The sequence below is a fragment of the Palaemon carinicauda genome, chromosome 12, assembly GCF_036898095.1.
Source record: "Palaemon carinicauda isolate YSFRI2023 chromosome 12, ASM3689809v2, whole genome shotgun sequence".
NCBI lineage: Eukaryota > Metazoa > Arthropoda > Malacostraca > Decapoda > Palaemonidae > Palaemon > Palaemon carinicauda.
Window position 1 is genome coordinate 154,757,722 of NC_090736.1, and position 21,068 is coordinate 154,778,789.

The window sequence follows — 21,068 nt, forward strand, 5'->3', positions numbered from 1 at the left end:
CAGCCGTGGCTCGCTTCGCTCGCAATTAAGTATTACATGACCGTATGTTCTGGCAAGCGGTAATGTTGCGCTATGCGCGTGTGGGGTAAATTCACAACTAGTACACAGTCGCCAGCGCTAAACGAATGAACGGTCAAGCGGTCACCAGAGGCCAAGGAATGCTTTGTAATTTGAAAATGAGCGGGCTTCACGGATGCAGTATGCATGAATAAAGTTTTTCATCAAGAAGCAATGAAATGGTGAGATTGTAATTTTAGATTCTGATAGGCCAATTCATATTACAGAGTCAGCAAAATGGTAGAATAAAAAACTTTTTTCACGCACGCGCAGTAAGGTCAAGGATAACCACGACTTGGCGCCATCAGGCAGAAATTATCACGGTGCGCGAAGGGATGGAGCTTATTAGAATAGGAACTAACATACAAAGTAACAGGAGCTACTCTGTGTCACTGTGAAGATAAAAAAGGGATTTGGAAAAAATATTTACCGAAAGTTAATTTAATTTATTTCTCTTGATACGTATTTGCGAGGATAATGTATTGACGAGAATTTATTTTTTCTCACGTGTTTTACCTGACAAAAATACATATAACAACAAAAGCGCTGGGTGGGACTATTACGAAAAATTACCGTTGGCCAAAGAAGTTAAGCGTACATTTGGTATATATTCAAAATATATGCTAAATTATAAATGGATGAGTTACTCAAGTGTCACTATTTGTGAAATGTATATGATATATTTGGTAAATATTTGACAAAAAATCTTATTAGTTTGAGAGTGACTAGTTTTCCTAGACGACCTTTTGCTATACTAACACCATCTATTGACCACTGCCTAAGGATGCCTGCCAATTTCCCCTTCAATGAACACAGTCATACGCTGCAAGAATAGTCTTTCTTGTAAAAAGTTTTATTAAAAGAAATAGGATTTATTGTCAGGTATTTATCAAATAAAATATACGATTAAGAAATAGTGACACTTTTGAGTAATTGATGCATTTTTAATTTAATATATATTTTGAATATATACCAAATGTACGCTGACGTCGCGAACTTCTCTTTGACTACGTTGACGATGTCGGTTCCAGATCGTTTAGTATCTCCTCAACCAACCCCACCCCCTCCCCCTCCCCCCTACCACAACATATCGTGCTATTTTTTGCTTTCCCAGCATTTAAAGAACTTCCTAATTTCTGTACTAAAAGAGGAGAGCTGCAGGAATGCATAATTTTGGAGTAAATGGAGAGCGAGCTCTTGTAAACAAATACCCGTTTGGGATTTAGTTACTTTAATTAAAATATCTTATGGATGAAATAGTTTGACTGAATATTTTGATTTCCTCGAGATATAGATCCAAGAGAATGACAACCAAAAATGTTTAGATAAATAATTTCAAGGGAGGTGTAGTATTGCTGATAATTCGATTTAGACGTATTTCTTACTTTACATTTTGTAAAAGATACCGGTAAATCATAAAAAGGTGTTTACTGTATTTAAAATCAATGATCCTTTAACTTGTGCATTTATTCACAAACTTTTCCTTTCATGGGAATTGTCAATGCTCATGAGGAGCTAAAAGCAATCCTCCCTTTAAAGAGAACTCAAACTATGTGCATGAGATGACCCAAGGGTACTTTGGTATCGTAAGATGGATCCATACAAACATTTTAACCATGTGTCTGACAAGGGTCTGATATTTTACTTGGCTATTTTCTTGCTTGGCCTGGCCTCTTAAGTGATACTAAGAGGTTGATAAAGTAGTCTCTTCCTTCATCCCCTGTTTGTCACTAAGACACTGAGCTCAGCTGTGGACAACCTGTTAGAGACCACAACCATCTCTCTTGGTAAGGCTGCCATAAATCTGGATGTAATCATTTGCTCTGTGAGGGTGCCAAAAAATTACTTGATGAGGACTCTGGTTTTAAGATTGCGCTCTCCTAAACCTGTTCATAAGCTCAGACAAGAATAAAAACAAGATATCAATGAACACCATACCTAGCTCCTTCATAGAACAAGAAGAATCTTATCTAAGAAAGCTGTTAGTCTGGGATGAGTTAGAATGTCTGTTCCTTTTTTCTCTACTTTCCCCTTCCTTGTGGTGAAGCAGTCGATTTATATTGCTGATTCCGACTTTGATGCTTGTAAGTTACTGTACCATGGAACTGTTCCATTTAGATTAAGATAAAAGTTTTTCCCCCATCCTACTTGCATGGGGAGGATGGACAAATGTAAACACATCACATTCAAATTACAGTACAATTAAATTTCAAGCATCCTATCCCAATGGGCAGGTAGTTTTCTCCATGATTCCCCTGACAGAGACCTTACCTTGCACTTGGAATTATCTGGTTACTGGCGGATTAGACAACACTATTGGACCTCTTCGGGGCAATGTCCAAACACCCCGTTATTGTCTGTCGGTTTGGTCATACAAACTCCTCTCTCCTGAAAATAAATTAACTATTGATGGTCAAGGGTTTGTATTTGTGTAGGAGCAAGTCCCAAATTTTTAAAATGCATTGTAATATGTTTTACTTAGCTATACAGACCAGTGTCTTATAAGTTACACTTCCCTCCTCATGGGCCCTGCAATTCTAAGATGATGGAGCTTCCCCGTCACCTGCCAGTAACTGCTGACACCTAGTTATAAGGGCTCCAATAGGGAAAAATAGCCCAGTGAGGAAAGGTAACAAGGAAATAAACTACAAAAAAATAAACAATCAAAACATTTTGAGAACAGTAACATTAAATTAGATCCTTCACATATGACCTACAAAAATTAAAAAAGAGGAAGAGAAATAAGATAGAACAGCGTGCCCGAGTGTACCCCCGAGCAAGAGAACTCTAATTCAAGATAGTGGAAGGCCATAAACCAGGAGAATCAGACAGTGTTGATGAATCCGCAGGTAGACCTGCAACCCACTAAGACACTTCCTTTAACTTATTTCAGAAGGACAATAAGGTTGAGAATACAGTTAAAAACCTGGTCTATGCAAACTCTGAGCCAACTCCTTGTGTGTGCAAGTTTCCACTAGGTTCCCACAACACTGAAAAGGATGTTACAGTATTCAATTTCTAATTTGCCACTTCCATAATGTTTGTGGAATGAACCTGGGTGTTCACTCAATGTCTACATTTTGCAAATACAGTACTGTAGCTTAATCTTTGCTTCATGTCTGAAGTACATTTGGTACTTTGATAAACCAATCTATATAAATTAACATCTTACTATACTTTTAATATCCTGTGGAAATAAAGTTAAATCAATTATATAGACCTGTAATGATAGTTTAATATGTATGGTTTTTAGTTAGAAGTTTTAATTCAATTAGTTTTTTTTGTTTTTAACAGATAGATCTTCAATATGGACAATCAAACAGACATGGAATGCCAATCCCCTGCTGGACTGTCCATGACTTCTGGAGCCTGTTTTTCAAAAGGCTGTTTAGATATGGAGGAAGCTAGCAAAATTGCTATGGATCATAGTTGGGGCTCCTGCTATAGGGTGCGTGAAAATGACTATGAACCTTTACCGGCTGGGGATGAACCTAGTTTACCTTGTGAAGAGCAGGGTCCACCAAGTGATGAAATTACAGGGCAAGATACCTTGGTAAGTAGCATTGAATAGCATGAAAATTTTTAACTGACCCATTAAAATCATTCTTGCAAAATATTTTAGAAGGCCTGGTTTTTCTCTTGCCTGACCTTCAATGCAAATTTAAATAAGGGATTTTTTTTTTATGCTAATCAATCTTCGACAGGATGGATTGATTTATGACAAAACGTGTCGAAGGTCGTCTCTAGGGGCTGACTCTCTCTTTGATCAAGACTGCAATGAAGAATGCCCAATAGAAGATTGCGAGTGCACTTATAACATATCAGCACCTGAAAATCTCTTGGGACTACAGTATGTTGATGACATATATTTCAATAAGAAACAGCTGGAGACAAAATACCATCCCACAAATTGTATGGCTGATCAACCTCAGGTAATTTTAATGAAACAAAATACTGTACTGTATTGGGTTTTGGAGGAATGTAGACTTGAGTGTAAATATGACAAGGCCAACAATTTTAATTATCTTCATTTGTCTTGTTTTTGTACCATAAATTGTCAAGTTTATCATACATACATATACAGTATATACCAAGGCACTTCCCCCAATTTTGGGGGGTAGCTGACATCAAACTATGAAACAAGAAAAGGGGACCTCTCCTCTTTACATTCCTCCCAGCCTGACAAGGGACTCAACCGAGTTCGGCTGGTACTGCTATGGTGTTACAGCCCACCCTCCCCCATTATCCACCACAGATGAAGCTTTATAATGCTGAATCCCCTACTGTTGCTACCTCCGCGGTCATCCAAGGCACCGTAGGAAGCAGTAGGGCCTACCGGAACTGCGTCACAATCGCTCACCATTCATTCCTATTTCTAGCACGCTCTCTTGCCTCTTGTATCTATCCTCCTATCACCCAGAGCTTTCTTCACACCATCCATCCACCCAAACCTTTGCCTTCCTCTTGTACTTCTCCCATCAACTCTTGCATTCATCACTTTCTTTAGCAGACAGCCATTTTCCATTCTCTCAACATGGCCTAACCACCTCAACACATTCATATCCACTCTAGCTGCTAACTCATTTCTTACACCCGTTCTTAACCTCACTACTTCGTTTCTAACCCTATCTACTCGAGATACACCAGCCATACTCCTTAGACATTTCATCTCGAACACATTCAATTTCTGTCTCCGTCACTTTCATTCCCCACAACTCCGATCCATACATCAGTTGGTACAATCACTTTCTATTAAAGAACTCTTAACATTCATGCCCAACCCTCTATTTTTTACTACTCACTTAACTACCCCCAACACTTTACATCCTTCATTCACACTCTGACGTACATCTGCTTCCACTTCACCATTTGCTGCAACAACAGACCCCAAGTAACTCCATTCAACATGACATTCAACTTCGCACCACCTTCCCTTCTCGTACATCTCATAATCTTACTCTTGCCCACATTAACTCGCAACTTCCTTCTCTCACACACCCTTCCAAATTCCGTCACTAATCTGCCAAGCTTCTCTTCCGCGTCAGCAACCAGTACAGTATCATCCACAAACAACAACTGATTTACCTCCCATTCATGGTCATTCTCGTCTACCAGTTTCAATCCTCATTCAAGTACTCTAGCATTCACCTCTCTCACCACTCCATCGACATACAAGTTAAACAACCACAGAGTCCGACATCACACATCCCTGTCTCAGCCCCACTTTCACCGGAAACCAATCTCTCATTTCATTTCCTATCCTAACACATGCTTTACTACCTATGTAGAAACTTTTCACTGCTTGCAACAACCTTCCACCAACTCCATATAACCTCATCACATTCCACATTGCTTCCCTATCAACTCTATCATATGCTCTCTCCAGATCCATAAACGCAACATACACCTCCTTACCTTTTGCTAAATATTTCTCGCATATCTGCCTAACTGTAAAAATCTGATTCATACAACCCCTACCTCTTCTAAAACCACCCTGTACTTCTAAGATTGCATACTCTGTTTTATCCTTAATCCTATTAATCAGTACTCTACCATACCGTTTTCCAACTACACTCAACAAACTAATACCCCTTGAATTACAACGCTCATGCACATCTCCCTTACCCTTTTATAGTGGTACAATACACGCACAAACCCAATCTACTGGTACCATTGACAACATAACACACATTAAACAATCTCACCAACCATTCAAGTACAGTCACACCCCCTTCCTTCAACATCTCAGCTCTCACACCATCCATACCAGATGCTTTTCCTACTCTTGTTTCATCTTGTGCTCTCCTCACTTCCTCTTATAATCTCTCTCTCTCTCATTTTCATCTCCCAAGTTTATATTTCATGTAAATACTGTACAAATTTTTCAGTGGAATGTTGAATAAATGAAAATATGAAGATCAATTTTAATTATCTGCTGTATTCTTGTTTTTGCATAATAATAAATTGTAAAGTTTATATTCCATTTAAATACTGTACAATTTTTCAGTTAATATAGATCAAATTGAAATGTAACCAGAGGAAAACAAAATAGGGAAAAGAAAGTAACATTGCAACTTCTTCCTAGAATTTCAGGTCTGAATGTAGATCTCATGTTTTGAGTTCATTATTGTGCAGGTTCACTGTGTAACTGTATCCCCCAGAATTAAAAAATACCTTATTGCTATATTGGATCTATTTTAGACAGTTTAATACCTTGTGTATACGGTATTACCATTGCCTTTGCCCTATTATAATGTAATACTTTATATCTTTATTATGCTGTCCAATCCTCATTGATAGTTTACTAATATGCCAGGGCTTTAAAATGTGTGGAATCCATCACAGTTCAGGGTTATGAATAAAAAATTGGAGCAGGTACCGATGCTTAATTTTTGCCATGAGACTGCCTTGTTAAAGATTCTTCCCTTTCTTCATTAGTTACAAATTCTGAAGAATGATGTAAGAGAGGTGAAAAACGAGCATTCATAGTTTTGAATGTCAGTATTTAAGGACGTTAAAAAATTTACTATTTCAGGTTACAGAATATATGAGATGTACACTGGTTCACTGGCTTATCAAAGTCAACCATAAACTCCAGTTTGGCCCAGAGACCGTGTTCTTGGCTGTGAATATATCTGATCGTTTTCTTGCACTGACCCCCTTAGCCCAAGATTGTCTCCAGCTGTTGGCTGTAGCTTCTCTCTATGTTGCAGGAAAAATGGCAAGTATTTTATTGGATTTACACATTGAAGGCTGCATATATAAATGTAAAACACTCGCACCGAAAAACTGTTTTCAAAAGTAGACTAATTAATGGATTTGAAAAGGACAAAGTTAGTGGTAACTGAGGGCAGGTTTTTGTCAGATTTTGTCACTAAAGATCTGCAGACTTTGTTGATCATTTGTTTATAGTTTCTGTTTGGCTTTTTTAATTTGAAATCCATTTTCAGGATGGAAATTCTTGTCACATCTTAGTTTGATGATTGGTCATTCCTCTTTTAGTGTGTCTTTAAATTTAAGATATTCTCCAGAAATCATACATTCTGGCATCCTCTGTATAAAATTTTGGGTGTAAATGATGACAAGCAAAGTCCAAAGGGTAATTAATGCATAATTTTTTAAAGCTGACTAAATACTGTATTTAAGGGAAAAAATATCTAAATTCATAAACAATTAGTAGTAGTTGACATGACAAATTCTTTGAATCCTGATATCTACATAGGGAGGTTAGAGAGGTAGTGTGCGCTGGAACCGAGACAGACAATAGTGTAATGTATTTTTTGATAAATCTTTTTTTTTCATTTTACAGGAGGAAAGTGTAGTTCCTGCGATCAGTGAATTAGTTGCAATGTGTGGAGGGGCCTACAAACCTCATCACTTCAGACTTATGGAAATTCTCATCTTATCTACTCTAGAGTAAGAAATTTAAATTTGTATATCCAATTTTTTATATAACTAGATTGGTTGTGAATGTAAGTTTTGTGTAGCTTTAGGTTTAGTGAACATTACGTTGTTTAAATTGAACTCTGTGTGTTATGTGGACTGAGGATATAGTAAATTACTAAAATTTTCTAGCTCTTACTGACTTCTACTTAATGGAAGAAAAACTTGAAAATTAAAAGCTATATTTATCGCATAGCTCTTGGTGGTCCATATTTACAGATGTGGGGGGGGGGGCAATAAGGCTAGTAAATTGAAAGAAGGGTTCAAAACCTCATATCTCCATAAAAAAAAAAGTGAATTTTACACATCTCTTATTGTACAAGATTACTCTATTGTCATGTTTTGTTTACTGAAACCTAAAACTTGAACTGTTCCAAACCCTGGTTTCACATTGGATGAAATACTTAGGACTTTCTTTAATCCTTTTTTTTCAATATTAATCTTACCCGATAATCATGTAGCTGTCAACTCTGTTGCCGACAGAAATCTACGGTCGGGATACGCCAGCGATCGCTATACAGGTGGGGGTGAACACCACAGCGCCATCTGTGGTCAGGTACTCCAGTACTTCTTGTCAACACCACCTCAATTTTTCCTCTGTCGTGCCTCCGGCTAGACCTACATGGATACGCTGTTGATTCTGGAGTTATTGTTCACGATTTGGTGATGTATTTGCTCTAGAGTTTAGCCTTCGCTATTCAGGAAGCTATTTCATTAGCTTAGCAAGTTTTTGGAATTAATTTGATTTAATTTTTTATTTAATTTTGGTACGAAGAGAGTATGAACTCTCTTTCACTTTTAAATGGCCGACCCTTCCCTTAAACGGAAGTGTTGGTGTCGAAGAGAGTATAGACTCTCTTAATTTTGCTTAACAAAGTTATAGATTTATTTTATATCTCTCCGCCTTTTATAGGCCTCTTTGATTAACTTCCTTTTATTATAAACTTATTAAAATTAATTTTTATATTTGTTTATATTCGACCTTTCCTAATAGTAGGCGGTCTTTTCTTGGAACCGAAGTTAATTAACATTGAGCCCGTCATTTCGTTTTTACCTGTTAACATATTATGCTATTTTAATGTTTTTGAAAGAATTTCTTTGATAGTCTTGTACTGTTTTCAAAGTTGAACTAACGTTTTGTTTTGTCTCTGCAGTTGTTGACGTTCAGAACGTTCAACTTGCGCTCTATCGTTACGATAGAGAAAGTCTTATCACGGTGTCACGTTGCAGTAAGAGTAAACCGATTCTAGCGTTTTGTTCATTCTTTCTTAGCTTAAATGGTTTTAATTCTAATAAAGGAACTTTTTATTTGGGAAATCTTTCAGTTTTTTTCCTTTAACAATAATATGTTTTAACGATATATATAATTGGGCTCTTCTCTCAGGTGCTAAGTCAAGAGAGAGAGAGAGAGAGATAGAGACGGAGGGAGAGAGAGGAGGATAAACGTTTCGTTCAAGCGGGTAACGTTGTTATCGTTTTTGCTCTTCTCCCTAGTCTCTTTAGGGGAAGAAGGTAAACGTTTCTAGAGTTTTATTCTTGTTCTCAGGCTTTATGCGGTGAGAGATTTTAAACGTAGTTTATTTGATCTAGTGTTTAGTCTCTTTTCCAGCCACTGAATTATTTATCTTTCATTATGTTTTTCTGTTACATTGTAATACTGTTTTCGCAATTACTAACTTTTAATGAAGGATAGAATTGCGTGTTTCAGGTACAAACCACTTAAAGTTTCGAGTTCAGTGAAATAAGTGCAAACAGAAAATCAAGTGATAAAGTGATAAGCGCAAAGTGTTACAGTGTTGCGTTCGAGGGTTCGTCTGTTCGTGCCAGTTGTTCGCCTAGTCTGGGACCTCTTACAAGCTCCCAAGCCCAGGGGAGAAGTAATGTCGAAGGACTTATGGGTTCAGCAGGCCTTGATCGACGAACAGACGTTTCCCTCCGTGGTTTCGGGTGTAACCAACTCATGTAGCCGACGTGATCACCCCACCCACACAAAGACGAGAGAGCCCTTTTATTCCTCGTCTGCGGAAGAGGTTTCTCGCAGAAACCATGGACCAAATCTTGCAGCTTTTAAGTGCAAGTCGGTCCCTTCCGCGCAAGTCCAACTCCTAGGTGGTGCCATTAGCACTGGGTCAGTTCGGACTTGCTGCAGTACGACAACTGCACACCTCCCAGAGAGGCAAGGTGGTATCGCAACAGACAGTAACTCCGTCTGTTGCCGCACCAGCTGTTTTAGACCCTCAGTTTCAACGGACAGTAGCTCCGTTTGTTGTTGTCTTTCTTAAACTCTAGTGGTCTATGCTGCTGACAATGCAGTCTCAGCTTGCGGTGTTGATGCAGGAGTTTCAGGCAGAGAAGGTTAGCACACCACCTCCTGCGAGCGCTCATGAGACAGCCGCCTCAACTCCACCTCTGCGCAGTCCACCCTGCCAGACGTATGATGTTGAGGTTCCTCAACCTACCTCCACGCGTGAGCTGCCGCATTGGGAGTTGCCAGATACCAGCGCTGTGCAGCAACCTCCACTTTCCTTGAGGCAGGAGCCTCTTGCTATGCGGCAACCTCCTCAACACTTGAGGCAGGAGCCTTATGCTTTGCAGCAACCTCCTCTACCCCTGAGGCAGGAGCTTCATGTGTTGCGACAACCTCCTCCATCCTCGAGGCAGCAACCTCTTGCGTTGCGGCAACCTCCACCATCCTTGAGGCGGCAACCTCAACTCTTGCGGCAGCCACCTCCACTCTTGAGGCAAGAACCTCAACTCTTGAGGCAAGAGCCTCAACTCTTGGGAACCTCATGCTATGAGGCAGCCGCCTCAACGCATGCAGCAACCGCATTCTTCACAGCATGAGCCTCTCTCTGCGCAGCTACCTCCTCAACCCTTGAGGCAGACGCAACTCTTGAGGCAGGAACCTCACAGGAGCCTCATGCTATGCGGCATCCTCCTCAAACCATGAGGCAGGAGCCTCATGCTATGCGGCATCCTCCTCAACCCATGAGGCAGGAGCCTCATGCTATGCGACATCCTCCTCTACCCATGAGGCAGCCTCATGCTATGCGGCATCCTCCTCAACCCATGAGGCAGGAGCCTCATGCTATGCGGCATCCTCCTCAACCCATGAGGCAGGAGTCTCATGCTATGAGGAGCCTCATGCTATGAGGAGCCTCATGCTATGCGGCATCCTCCTCCAACCATGAGGCAGGAGCCTCATGCTATGCGGCAACCGCCTCAACTCATGAGGCAGGAGCCTCATACTATGCGGCATCCTCCTCAACGCATGCGGCATAAGCCTCATCCCTTGCAGCTTGAGCCTCATCCCATGCAGCATGAGCCTCATACCATGCAGCATGAGCCTCATCCCATGCAGCATGAGCCTCATCCCATGCAGCATGAGCCTCATCCCATGCAGCATGAGCCTCATCCCATGCAGCATAAGCCGCACGCCATGCAACATGCTCTGCTTACCTTACAGCATGCTCTACATACAGCATGCTCTGCATACCTTACCGCATGCTCTGCATACCTTACCGCATGCTCTGCATACCTTACCGCATGCTTCTCAGTCACACATCTTTGGTTGTTGCCAACTCACTAGACTGTCAAGCAGTTTCATAACGTTGCCTTCTAGTCTGCTGCTTTTGCACCAGTGAAACCCTCACTGAGAGAACTTAGCTTTTCTCGGATATGGTTCCTGTAGATGAGAAAGTGCTATTCTCCCTCCTTCTGATATTCCCTTGAGGACTCTGTCATTTGGAGAGGAGCCTTTAGCTGCTTAGCCTCCTATGGACTTTTATTTAAGCATAACATGCTTCCAGGGAGGGTAATGGTTCCACTTCAGTCGCTAACCCCGTCTGTTACCACACCTGCTCCCATAGACCTTGAGCTGTGTTGCAAGACATGCAGTCCAAGCTTAGTCCTTGTTAGAGGATTTTTTGTTTACGGAGTCAGTGTGTCACTGGGAAGACGTTCAACAACCAGCAGAAGTGACTTGTTGTGACGCAGTGCGGCAACCTCGGCAACCCGATAAGGAGTTGTCTGTACGACCCAGACAGTCTAGACAGCTTCGGGTTGTCACTGTACTTCCTCGCTTCCCCATGGTTGACAGTTCACAGTCTGTGCAGCAGTACCATGATCTTGTGTCCGGCTCCGTCAGACGACTAGCTTTTAAGAGCTCCCACAAGTCGTCGCTGTCTGGAGATTCTCAGATGGACTATGGATCTGACCAAGGAACTGGGCCTCCTGGTCAATTTTGAGGAGTCCCAGCTCCTCCCATCCCAGACCATTGTCTACCTGGGTATGGATCTTCAGAGTCGAGCTTTTCGGGCTTTTCCGTCGGCCCCAAAGATCTACTAAGCCGTAGATTGCATCCAGAGCATGCTGAGAAGGAACCGATGCTCAGTCAGGTAGTGGATGAGTCTAACAGGGACACTTTCATCGCTGGCCCTGTTCATCGAGTTAGGGAGACCCCACCTCCGCCCCCTTCAGTATCATCTAGCGGCTCACTGGATAAAGGACATGACGCTAGAGACGATCTCAGTTCCTGTTTCCGAAGAGAGGAGGTTTACTCTCACGTGGTGAAAGAACAGCTTTCTTCTCAAGGAAGTCTACCTTTGGCTGTTCAGAAACCCGACCGCCGTCTCTTCTCTGACGCATCAGACACGGGCTGGGGTGCGACTTTGGACGGACAGGAATGCTCGGGAACATGGAATCAGGAGCTAAGGACACTTCACATCTATTGCAAGGAGCTTTTGGCGGTTCATCTGGCCTTGATAAACTTCAAGTCCCTCCAGCTTAACAAGGTGGTGGAGGTGGACTCTGACAACACCACAGCCTTGGCTTACATCTCCAAGCAGGGAGGGACTCATTCATGGAAGTTGTTCTAGATCGCAAGGGACCTCCTCATCTGGTTAAAAGATCGAAAGCTCACGCTGGTAACGAGGTTCATTCAGGGCGATATGAATGTCATGGCAGATCGCCTTAGCCGGAAGGGTCAGGTCATCCCCACAGAGTGGACCCTTCACAAGAATGTTTGCAGCAGACTTTGGGCCCTGTGGGGTCAGCCAACCATAGATCTGTTCGCTACCTCGATAACCTAGAGGCTCCCGTTGTATTGTTCTCTGATTCCAGACCCAGCAGCAGTTCACGTGGATGCTTTTCTGCTGGATTGGTCCCATCTCGACCTGTATGCATTCCCGCCGTTCAAGATTGTCAACAGGGTACTTCAGAAGTTCGCCTCTCGCAAAGGGACACGGCTGACGTTGGTTGGCTCCGCTCTGGCCCGCGAGAGAATGGTTCATAGAGGTACTGCAATGGCTGGTCGACATTCCCAGGACTCTTCCTCTAGGAGTGGACCTTCTACGTCTACCTCACGTAAAGAAGGTACATCCAAACCTCCCCGCTCTTCGTCTGACTGCCTTCAGACTTTCGAAAGACTCTCAAGAGCTAGGGGCTTTTCGAAGGAGGCAGCCAGAGCGATTGCCAGAGCAAGGAGGACATCCACTCTCAGAGTCTATCAGTCTAAAGGGGAAGTCTTCCGAAGCTGGTACAAGGTCAATGCAGTTTCCTCATCCAGTACCACTGTAACCCAGATTGCTGACTTCCTGTTACATCTAAGGAACGTAAGATCCCTTTCAGCTCCTACGATTAAGGGTTACAGAAGTATGTTGGCAGCGGTTTTCCGCCCCAGAGGCTTGGATCTTTCCACCAACAAAGATCTACAGGACCTCCTTAGGTCTTTTAAGACCTCAAAGGAACGTCGGTTGTCCACTCCAGGCTGGAATCTAGACGTGGTCCTAAGGTTCCTTATGTCATCAAGATTTGAACCTCTCCAATCAGCCTCTTTTAAGGACCTCACATTAAAAACTCTTTTCCTCGTGTGCTTGACAACAGCTAAAAGAGTAAGTGAGATCCACGCCTTCAGCAGGAACATAGTTTTCACATCTGAAACGGCTACATGTTCCTTGCAGCTCGGTTTTTTGCTAAAACGAGCTTCCTTCACGTCCTTGGCCTAAGTCGTTCGAGATCCCAAGCCTGTCCAACTTGGTGGGGGACGAACTGGAGAGAGTACTTTGCCCAGTTAGAGCTCTTAGGTACTATCTAAAAAGGTCATAACCTTTACGAGGACAATCAGAAGCCTTATGGTGTGCTATCAAGAAGCCTTCTCTTCCAAGGTCTAAGAACTCAGTTTCTTACCTATTCAGGCTCCTGATTAGGGAAGCACATTCTCATCTGAAGGAAGAAGACCTTGCTTTGCTGAAGGTAAGGACACATGAAGTGAGAGCTGTGGCTACTTCAGTGGCCCTCAAACAGAACCGTTCTCTGCAGTGTTATGGATGCAACCTATTGGAGAAGCAAGTCAGTGTTCGCATCATTCTATCTCAAAGATGTCCAGTCTCTTTACGAGAACTGCTACACCCTGGGACCATTCGTAGCAACGAATGCAGTAGTAGGCGGGGGCTCAGCCACTACATTCCCATAATCCCATAACCTTTTTAACCTTTCTCTTGAATACTTTTTATGGGTTGTACGGTCGGCTAAGAAGCCTTCCACATCCTTGTTGATTTGGCGGGTGGTCAATTCTTTCTTGAGAAGCGCCGAGGTTAAAGGTTGTGATGAGGTCCTTTAGTATGGGTTGCAGCCCTTTATACTTCAGCACCTAAGAGTCGTTCAGCATCCTAAGAGGACCGCTACGCTCAGTAAGGAAGACGTACTTAATAAAGGCAGAGTAATGGTTCAAGTCGTCTTCCTTACCAGGTACTTATTTATTTTGTTATTTTTGAATAACTAATAAAATAAAATACGGGATACTTAGCTTCTTTGTTAACATGTATGCTGGTCTCCACCCACCACCCTGGGTGTGAATCAGCTACATGATTATCGGGTAAGATTAATATTGAAAAATGTTATTTTCATTAGTAAAATAAATTTTTGAATATACTTACCCGATAATCATGATTTAATTGACCCACCCTTCCTCCCCATAGAGAACCAGTGGACCGAGGAAAAAATTGAGGTGGTGTTGACAAGAAGTACTGGAGTACCTGACCACAGATGGCGCTGTGGTGTTCACCCCCACCTGTATAGCGATCGCTGGCGTATCCCGACCGTAGATTTCTGTCGGCAACAGAGTTGACAGCTACATGATTATCGGGTAAGTATATTCAAAAATTTATTTTACTAATGAAAATAACATTTTAAGATCAAATCAGTGTTTAGTTTTTAGATAGACCTTCTAATTCTATTCCATAGTTTGTGATATTTGATATTTTAGTCTTTATGCCTTCTTGACTTATCAGTTTTTGAATGTGTTAGGGTTTGATTGGAAACATTAGACCTGTTTACCATTTTTTTTTTTTCTTGAAGGTTTTCGTTGTATGGACCAACCAGCTGGTACTTCATTGAACATTTAACATTGAAAGTCAGTCAGTCCGGCCCATTTGATAGGTAAGATATTTATCTGCAATTTCTAGGGAAAATACAAAAGTAAGATTATTTTTTATTATACATGTCAATGTACTTTTGGTATTTGTAAAGAATTTTTGAAGGTCTTGCTGAAAGATTAATAAATTTTACTATAATTATACAAAAATTTTCCCTACACAATAATTCCTCATAAGAAAATTGAAGACTTTCCAGTAAAAAAAGTCATCAAATTTGCAAGTTCTTTTAATTACAGTATTTGCTCAGATTTTTCATTTCATGAATCGATTGAGAATAAAATTTATTTTACCTAAAGTATGAATGCAATTTTAAAAAAAAAGATAAAATAAACCTTTTTTTGCAGGAGAGTTGTGAGCATTGCCAAGTATGTTTTGGAGACTTGTCTCAGTAATTATGAAATCAGTCAATTTTTGCCCAGTGTTCAAGCTGCAGGGGCCATGTTGATGAGCGTAAATACTGTACCTTGCTCTCCAGTGCATTCTGAAAGCCTCCAAGGACTGTAAGTTTTGAATTTTTTTTAATGTACCAATATCACTACTATTTAGTTTTTTGTTGAAAGAATATTAGTGGGAAACCTCAGTACATTAAATAACTTAAATACATACATACATATACCAAGGCACTTCCTCAATTTTTGGGGGTAGCCGACATTAAACAAATGAAACAAAAAAGGGGACCTTTCCTCTGTGTTCCTCCCAGCCTGACAAGGGACTCAACCAAGTTTGGCTGGTACTGCTAGGGTGCCACAGCCCACCCTCCCCCATTATCCATAACGCTGAATCCCCCGACTGCTGCTACCTCCGCGGTCATCCAAGGCACCGGGGGAAGCAGCAGGGCCTACCGGAACTGCGTCACAATGACTCGCCATTCATCCCCTCTGACGTAGGAGTAATTGATAATTGTATGTCAGCATAGTTCTGTAGTAGCAGTGATGAAACAGCGTAGGTGCGAGTTTTGGATTTGTGGGATATATGGTCTTAAAAACTAGCATTATCAAATTAAATGGATGATAGGTCTGGGGCTTGCATATTGGGCAGAGTATCATGATGTAAAGCGTAAGACTTTTTATTCAATAGGTAATATACTATAGTCAGAGAGGATTTATTGAAATATTAATTGATTTTGAAAGTAAAATCCTTAGTGTTTGCTTGTGGAATATGCTCGAATTGATATATAATATACTTCATCGTAAATAGCCTTTTAAGCTCAGGTCTTTAGAGTGTGCTAGAGAGAATTAAGTAGACATGATTATTTGTTCCATAGAAAATTGTCGAAGGCTTTTTATGGGCTCATTCCAAGAGAATAGGAAGAACTTGCAATTAATTAAGCTTTTCTAAGGAAGACACCAGTTATAAGCTATGAATTCCATGCTCAATCTTTATGAAGTAGCTGAAAAATAGTCCACATATGTTAAATGTTCATTGTTGCTGAACCAGTTAACTCAAAAAGATTTTAACTACAGATTTACATTTTTTATATTATTTATAACTAGGAATTGTTTACTTTCTTTTTCAGATTTGAAACCTAAATTTAGTCAAATCTAGAACCTGGCCAAAGCCAAGCTAGATTTTTATTTTCTCTAGGTTTTCTGAAGTGCTCTGTACGTGGGTTACAAAAATAAATCCATATCTTGGCTATTAATTTGCAGTTATAATCACTTTGTTAATGTTCTGAATTTCTTGAATGTTATACAGTATATGTTAGTTTTACTCAGAATCCCAGGATAAAATCTTACCTAAAACTGTATAGCACCTTTGCAAAAATCATGGGCTACCATGCTGGTTCAGAGTTCAGCATCATTTGCTATTAATTTTGGTCTGATAAATATAGAAAAAAAAAATGTTGATTCTTTTAGGAGAAGGACACTCCAAAATCAAACCATTGTACTCTAGTCTTGGGTAGTGCCATAGCCTCTGTACCATGGTCTTCCACTGCCTTGGATTACAGTTCTCTTGCTTGAGGGTACACTCGGGCACATTGTTCTATCTAGTTTCTCTTTCTCTTGTTTTGTTGAAGTTTTTTATAGTTTAAGTAGGAAATATTTATTTCAATGTTTTTACTGTTCTTAAAATATTTTTTTCCCTTGTTTCCTTTCCTCACTGGGCTATTATCCCTGTTGGGCTCCTGGGCTTATAGCATCCTGCTTTTCCAACTAGGGTTGTAACTTAGCATTTGATAATAATAATAATAATAGAAAATTAAATGTTTGTCGAGTAATTTTCTCAATATAAATCAGTACTTACATAGCAGTACAGTAGTCAGTTGCTTGCCCTTCTGTGATAAGTTCCCAGTTTTTATTTTTTCTACCCATTATAGAGACAAATAACATGTGGATTATGTTCTTAGCTACCCCTTATTTATCTGTTCCAGTATTATTTTAACCATGTGGAAGTTCAAGAATGTTAGCAAAATCTTAAGTGAGATCAGGAACCAGTACAAAGTACATTATTTATTCAGAATGTTCTCTTTTAGCATGATTGCGGTTATTTAATCTAATAAAAGATAATGGCATAAAAATTGATTTATTAAGGATTCTTATTCTAAATGATCTCTAGATTTCATTCACCCCCCCCTCCTTTAGTCAACTTTACATCTATTCCCACATCCATTTTTCATTTGGTGTCAGCTGATCTATTCAATGGTCTAATTACCAATCTAGACTTTTGTCAGGGAGATTTATCAATGTCATATAGTTTACTATTTAAACCAAAAAGATTAATTTTATATCCAATTCATGCTAAAATTAAGATAATAGAAGAAATAGGTTCCTCCCCATTAGGGTAAAAATTTATCGGGATTGAAGCATTTGTTGTAGAGAGCTGGGAAAACTGGAACTCTTGAAAATTTAGCTTTTAGGTTGCAAGATACCAAGGGGATCTGATTGAGAGTACAAGGGCTCCTGGAAATACAGATGGGAAACCAGGTTAAAATGCAAAGAAAGTTTACTTTGGTACCCCTCCATGGCTCTTATCTGTAGGAATAACAGATTTATGAAGTATAAAATCTGATTCCAATAATGAATCCTTGATTGTTTTAATACGGAATTGACAAGTTTCTGATTCCACTACTATTGTTTACTTACACTTAGTTGGGCTCTAATTGCCATCTGTACAATTCTTTGGTAAGGATGAGTTTAAAATTGCATAGCATAGTTGAGCTACTTTATAAGTAAAATATTTTAGTTCATCTGTCCATCGGTCATTTTTTTTTTTTTTTCTGGTTACAGTAGAAAGAATTTTGCTGTTGACACAGTATTGTAAATAGTGTGAAGTTGTAACACTATAAACTTGATCAATCAAACGGCCAGCAACTCTCTCCATTTTCCATTTTTTTTTTTCCAGGTTACAAGAATTATACAATTCAGAAGAGAGACAGGATACAGATATATGTTCCAGTCTTATGTCTCGCTATATGAAACCCTTCCTCTCTTGTGTTGAGGTCGACAAAATGTATTCAAACACGTGTGATGGTCCTCAGGAGCCTGAAGCAGAGAAACTGACGCATAATCAGCCACCTCCTGGGGAGGATCCAGTGGAATTGAAAAGCTTAAACCTGGCTGAATTATCTTGAACTGGTAAATTGGTACTATTGTGTACATTTAAAGCTCTCGTTTGTTATGATTTTGTTTTGGAGCATTATTTTGATGTTCTTTGGAAATTTGTTTTTGAGTTTGAATGGTTAAAGGTGTTCTATGCTTGTTTTCACAACTTTTAAAATAAGATATTTAAAGTATGTTATGGTAAAGTTTTGCTATGTCATTCCAACGTTGGGCAATGTTGTTGACTTCGGACGTAAGTAGTTTTGCGGAGGGCAAAATATTCAACTTCTCTTGTAATTCTTAGGGACTAGAGGAGTATGAACAAAATACTAATTAATGAGAACTGTTAAGGTATGACTATCTTGTCTATTAAATATTAATTTTTCTAACACTTGTAAGTATTACTGCATGCTTGAGATATCAAATATTGTTAACAATTTTGCCTCCTATTCAGAGAGGAACTCTAGTTTTCATACTCTTTGAAGCTTAAAATTTTCTGGATGGAATTATTAATATTCCATCCAGAATATTTTTGGCTCAAGTGTGTAAAATGAAACTATTGAATAGCTAATTTTCATATATTACTTTGCTTCTCGTTACAAAATTGTTCTGGTTTCTAGCCTTATAAAATAAGAATCCTTTTGATAATTGTTAACTGGTACTTGTTATTTATTTGTGGTAATGAAGAAGAATTTTCATGAATATAGTTACTATTGAATATTTATATGTAAGTAATAATCTGATATTTATTTAAAATTATAAAAATAGAAGCTACACAATTCTAATTAACCTGGACTTTGTTATAAAAGGTTTTATTTTCAGATTTATATCTAAAATCACTGAAAGAGTGTAGGAGATATATAAAATTTATTTGCACAATAGATTTTTATTTGTTATAAGATTTCTCTCTACGTTCATGACAGTTTTAAAAATTCTGAAAGTTGAAACCACAATCATTCATTTTAATAGATCAGTAGTTTGAACTTCACTTGATACTTAGTCCTAAATTCTTTAGTCACTGCTTGTAGTCTTGAATTCTATATAACCAAAGCGACTGGGCAGCTTGTAGTTTCATGTTCACTGTTCTGGAAAATGACAAGAGGTTGAAAATTACTTAAAGATCTGTAATCCTTGATCATGGGTAAACTTCAGAAGTTATTAATATAAACAATGTTGGAACAAGTGATAGGTTTATTTCTTATAATTTAAAGGTAAACTGATCTTATGTACAGATAAAATTATTACAATTTGTGAAAGAGTACTCATAAAACAAAATGGGCCTACAGAGTGCTGAATGATACCTTGAAGTTTATCAAGATTGAGAAAGCTCTCTTCTAAGTGATACTTTCCTTACCATTCATGGTGGGTTAGGTAATAAACACCAGCTAATAGTGGAAAAATAAACTTTTGCATTATAGTACTGTATACTGTAATTAGAAAACCTGTATCTCAGCCTTGAGAGAAAACACAAGTAATAGTGCTCTATATAACATCGGACAGGGAAATATATTTTAAAATTTGTATTTTTCCTAGCTATACAACCTTGTCTTTTAATATGGGTACACCATAGCCCCTAATTTAGTTCAGCTAATAAATCAAGGATCTGGCAACCCTACTTGCCAGTGTCTCTAGTCGATACGCTGTGGCTTGACTCGGGGAATCTCTCTTAACTCAAATGATTCCGATATGCATAACTAGGAAAAATTTAATTTTAAAAATTTATTTGTTCTTATGCAAAGACAAATCTTCATTTAATATTGGAGTTTTCTTTAGGTGGTAGGAAGTTCAGTTTGCCATCTGGCTGGCAAACAACCCAGGGTTGATGTTCAGTCCAGTAAGATGAAAGAATAATGCACACCACCCTTGCATCCGTGGCCCAAAAATATGACATGATTGGCTGTGTTAGATGTCAGACTGCAAGGGCTATATTATGATAAATTTACAGATTAATCATGATCATTCCCATCCCCTAAAGGAACGTGAGAAAAACACTGACAAAAAATACCCGTTACTAGTGAGCTAACCTACAAGAGTGTTTGAACTATGTCTTGCATGGAAGACCAAGACGGGGATGGGGATGCAAAAGGGAAAAGAAAGCCAGACATTCTAATCGCTCATTTTATGGGGTGCAACTGTTAACTTTGACACTGCTATCTGTGCTGTAAGGAGCGTGTTCATAACGCCAATTCCTGGGCACTTGCCACAGGTCCAATGGTAAAGTGTCCAGAGACCTATGAGTCAGTCCTTAAGCAGTGAGCAGTAAAGGCGGTTTGTCTTCCAGACACCAGCTTTGAGGACTTGTGCCACCTAATGCTTTTAACGAAAAGCCATTGTAGTACTGTACCAATTCCTCTGACATGGGCTTTGGGAGTAGCAGGCATAGATGCTTCTCCCCGAGACTTGTACACTCTCATGATGGTTTCCCGAAGCCAGGGAGATGTGGAGTTTTTGGTTACTTTATATTCTTCCTTCCAGTATTGACAAAAATATCTTGTGGATGATTTTATGAGTATGCTTTAAGTAAAGATGCATTTCTCATACAGGACAGAATAACTAATCCTCCATATCATCGGATACTTCTCTAGAAGATATGGAG

At 39.6% G+C, this 21,068-nt stretch overlaps 2 protein-coding genes across 3 annotated transcripts in view; one reads left to right on the forward strand and one right to left on the reverse strand.

Moving 5' to 3' along the window:
- The window catches only part of LOC137651346 (uncharacterized), a 20,123-nt gene extending 872 nt beyond the window's left edge, over nt 1-19,251 (forward strand). For both annotated transcript variants that reach the window (XM_068384640.1, XM_068384639.1), the window contains exons 2-8: nt 3,352-3,610; nt 3,762-3,989; nt 6,593-6,778; nt 7,367-7,473; nt 14,857-14,937; nt 15,278-15,433; nt 18,276-19,251. In XM_068384640.1, coding sequence (XP_068240741.1) covers nt 3,365-3,610; nt 3,762-3,989; nt 6,593-6,778; nt 7,367-7,473; nt 14,857-14,937; nt 15,278-15,433; nt 18,276-18,504 — 1,233 coding nt within the window. In that variant the 5' untranslated portion in view covers nt 3,352-3,364 and the 3' untranslated portion in view covers nt 18,505-19,251. The remainder of the gene's footprint in view (nt 1-3,351; nt 3,611-3,761; nt 3,990-6,592; nt 6,779-7,366; nt 7,474-14,856; nt 14,938-15,277; nt 15,434-18,275) is intronic.
- The window catches only part of LOC137651347 (ribosomal RNA processing protein 36 homolog), an 18,132-nt gene continuing 15,659 nt past the window's right edge, over nt 18,596-21,068 (reverse strand). Inside the window, exon 3 of the mRNA XM_068384641.1 lies at nt 18,596-19,557. The gene's annotated coding sequence lies outside the window, so the exon portion shown is untranslated. The remainder of the gene's footprint in view (nt 19,558-21,068) is intronic.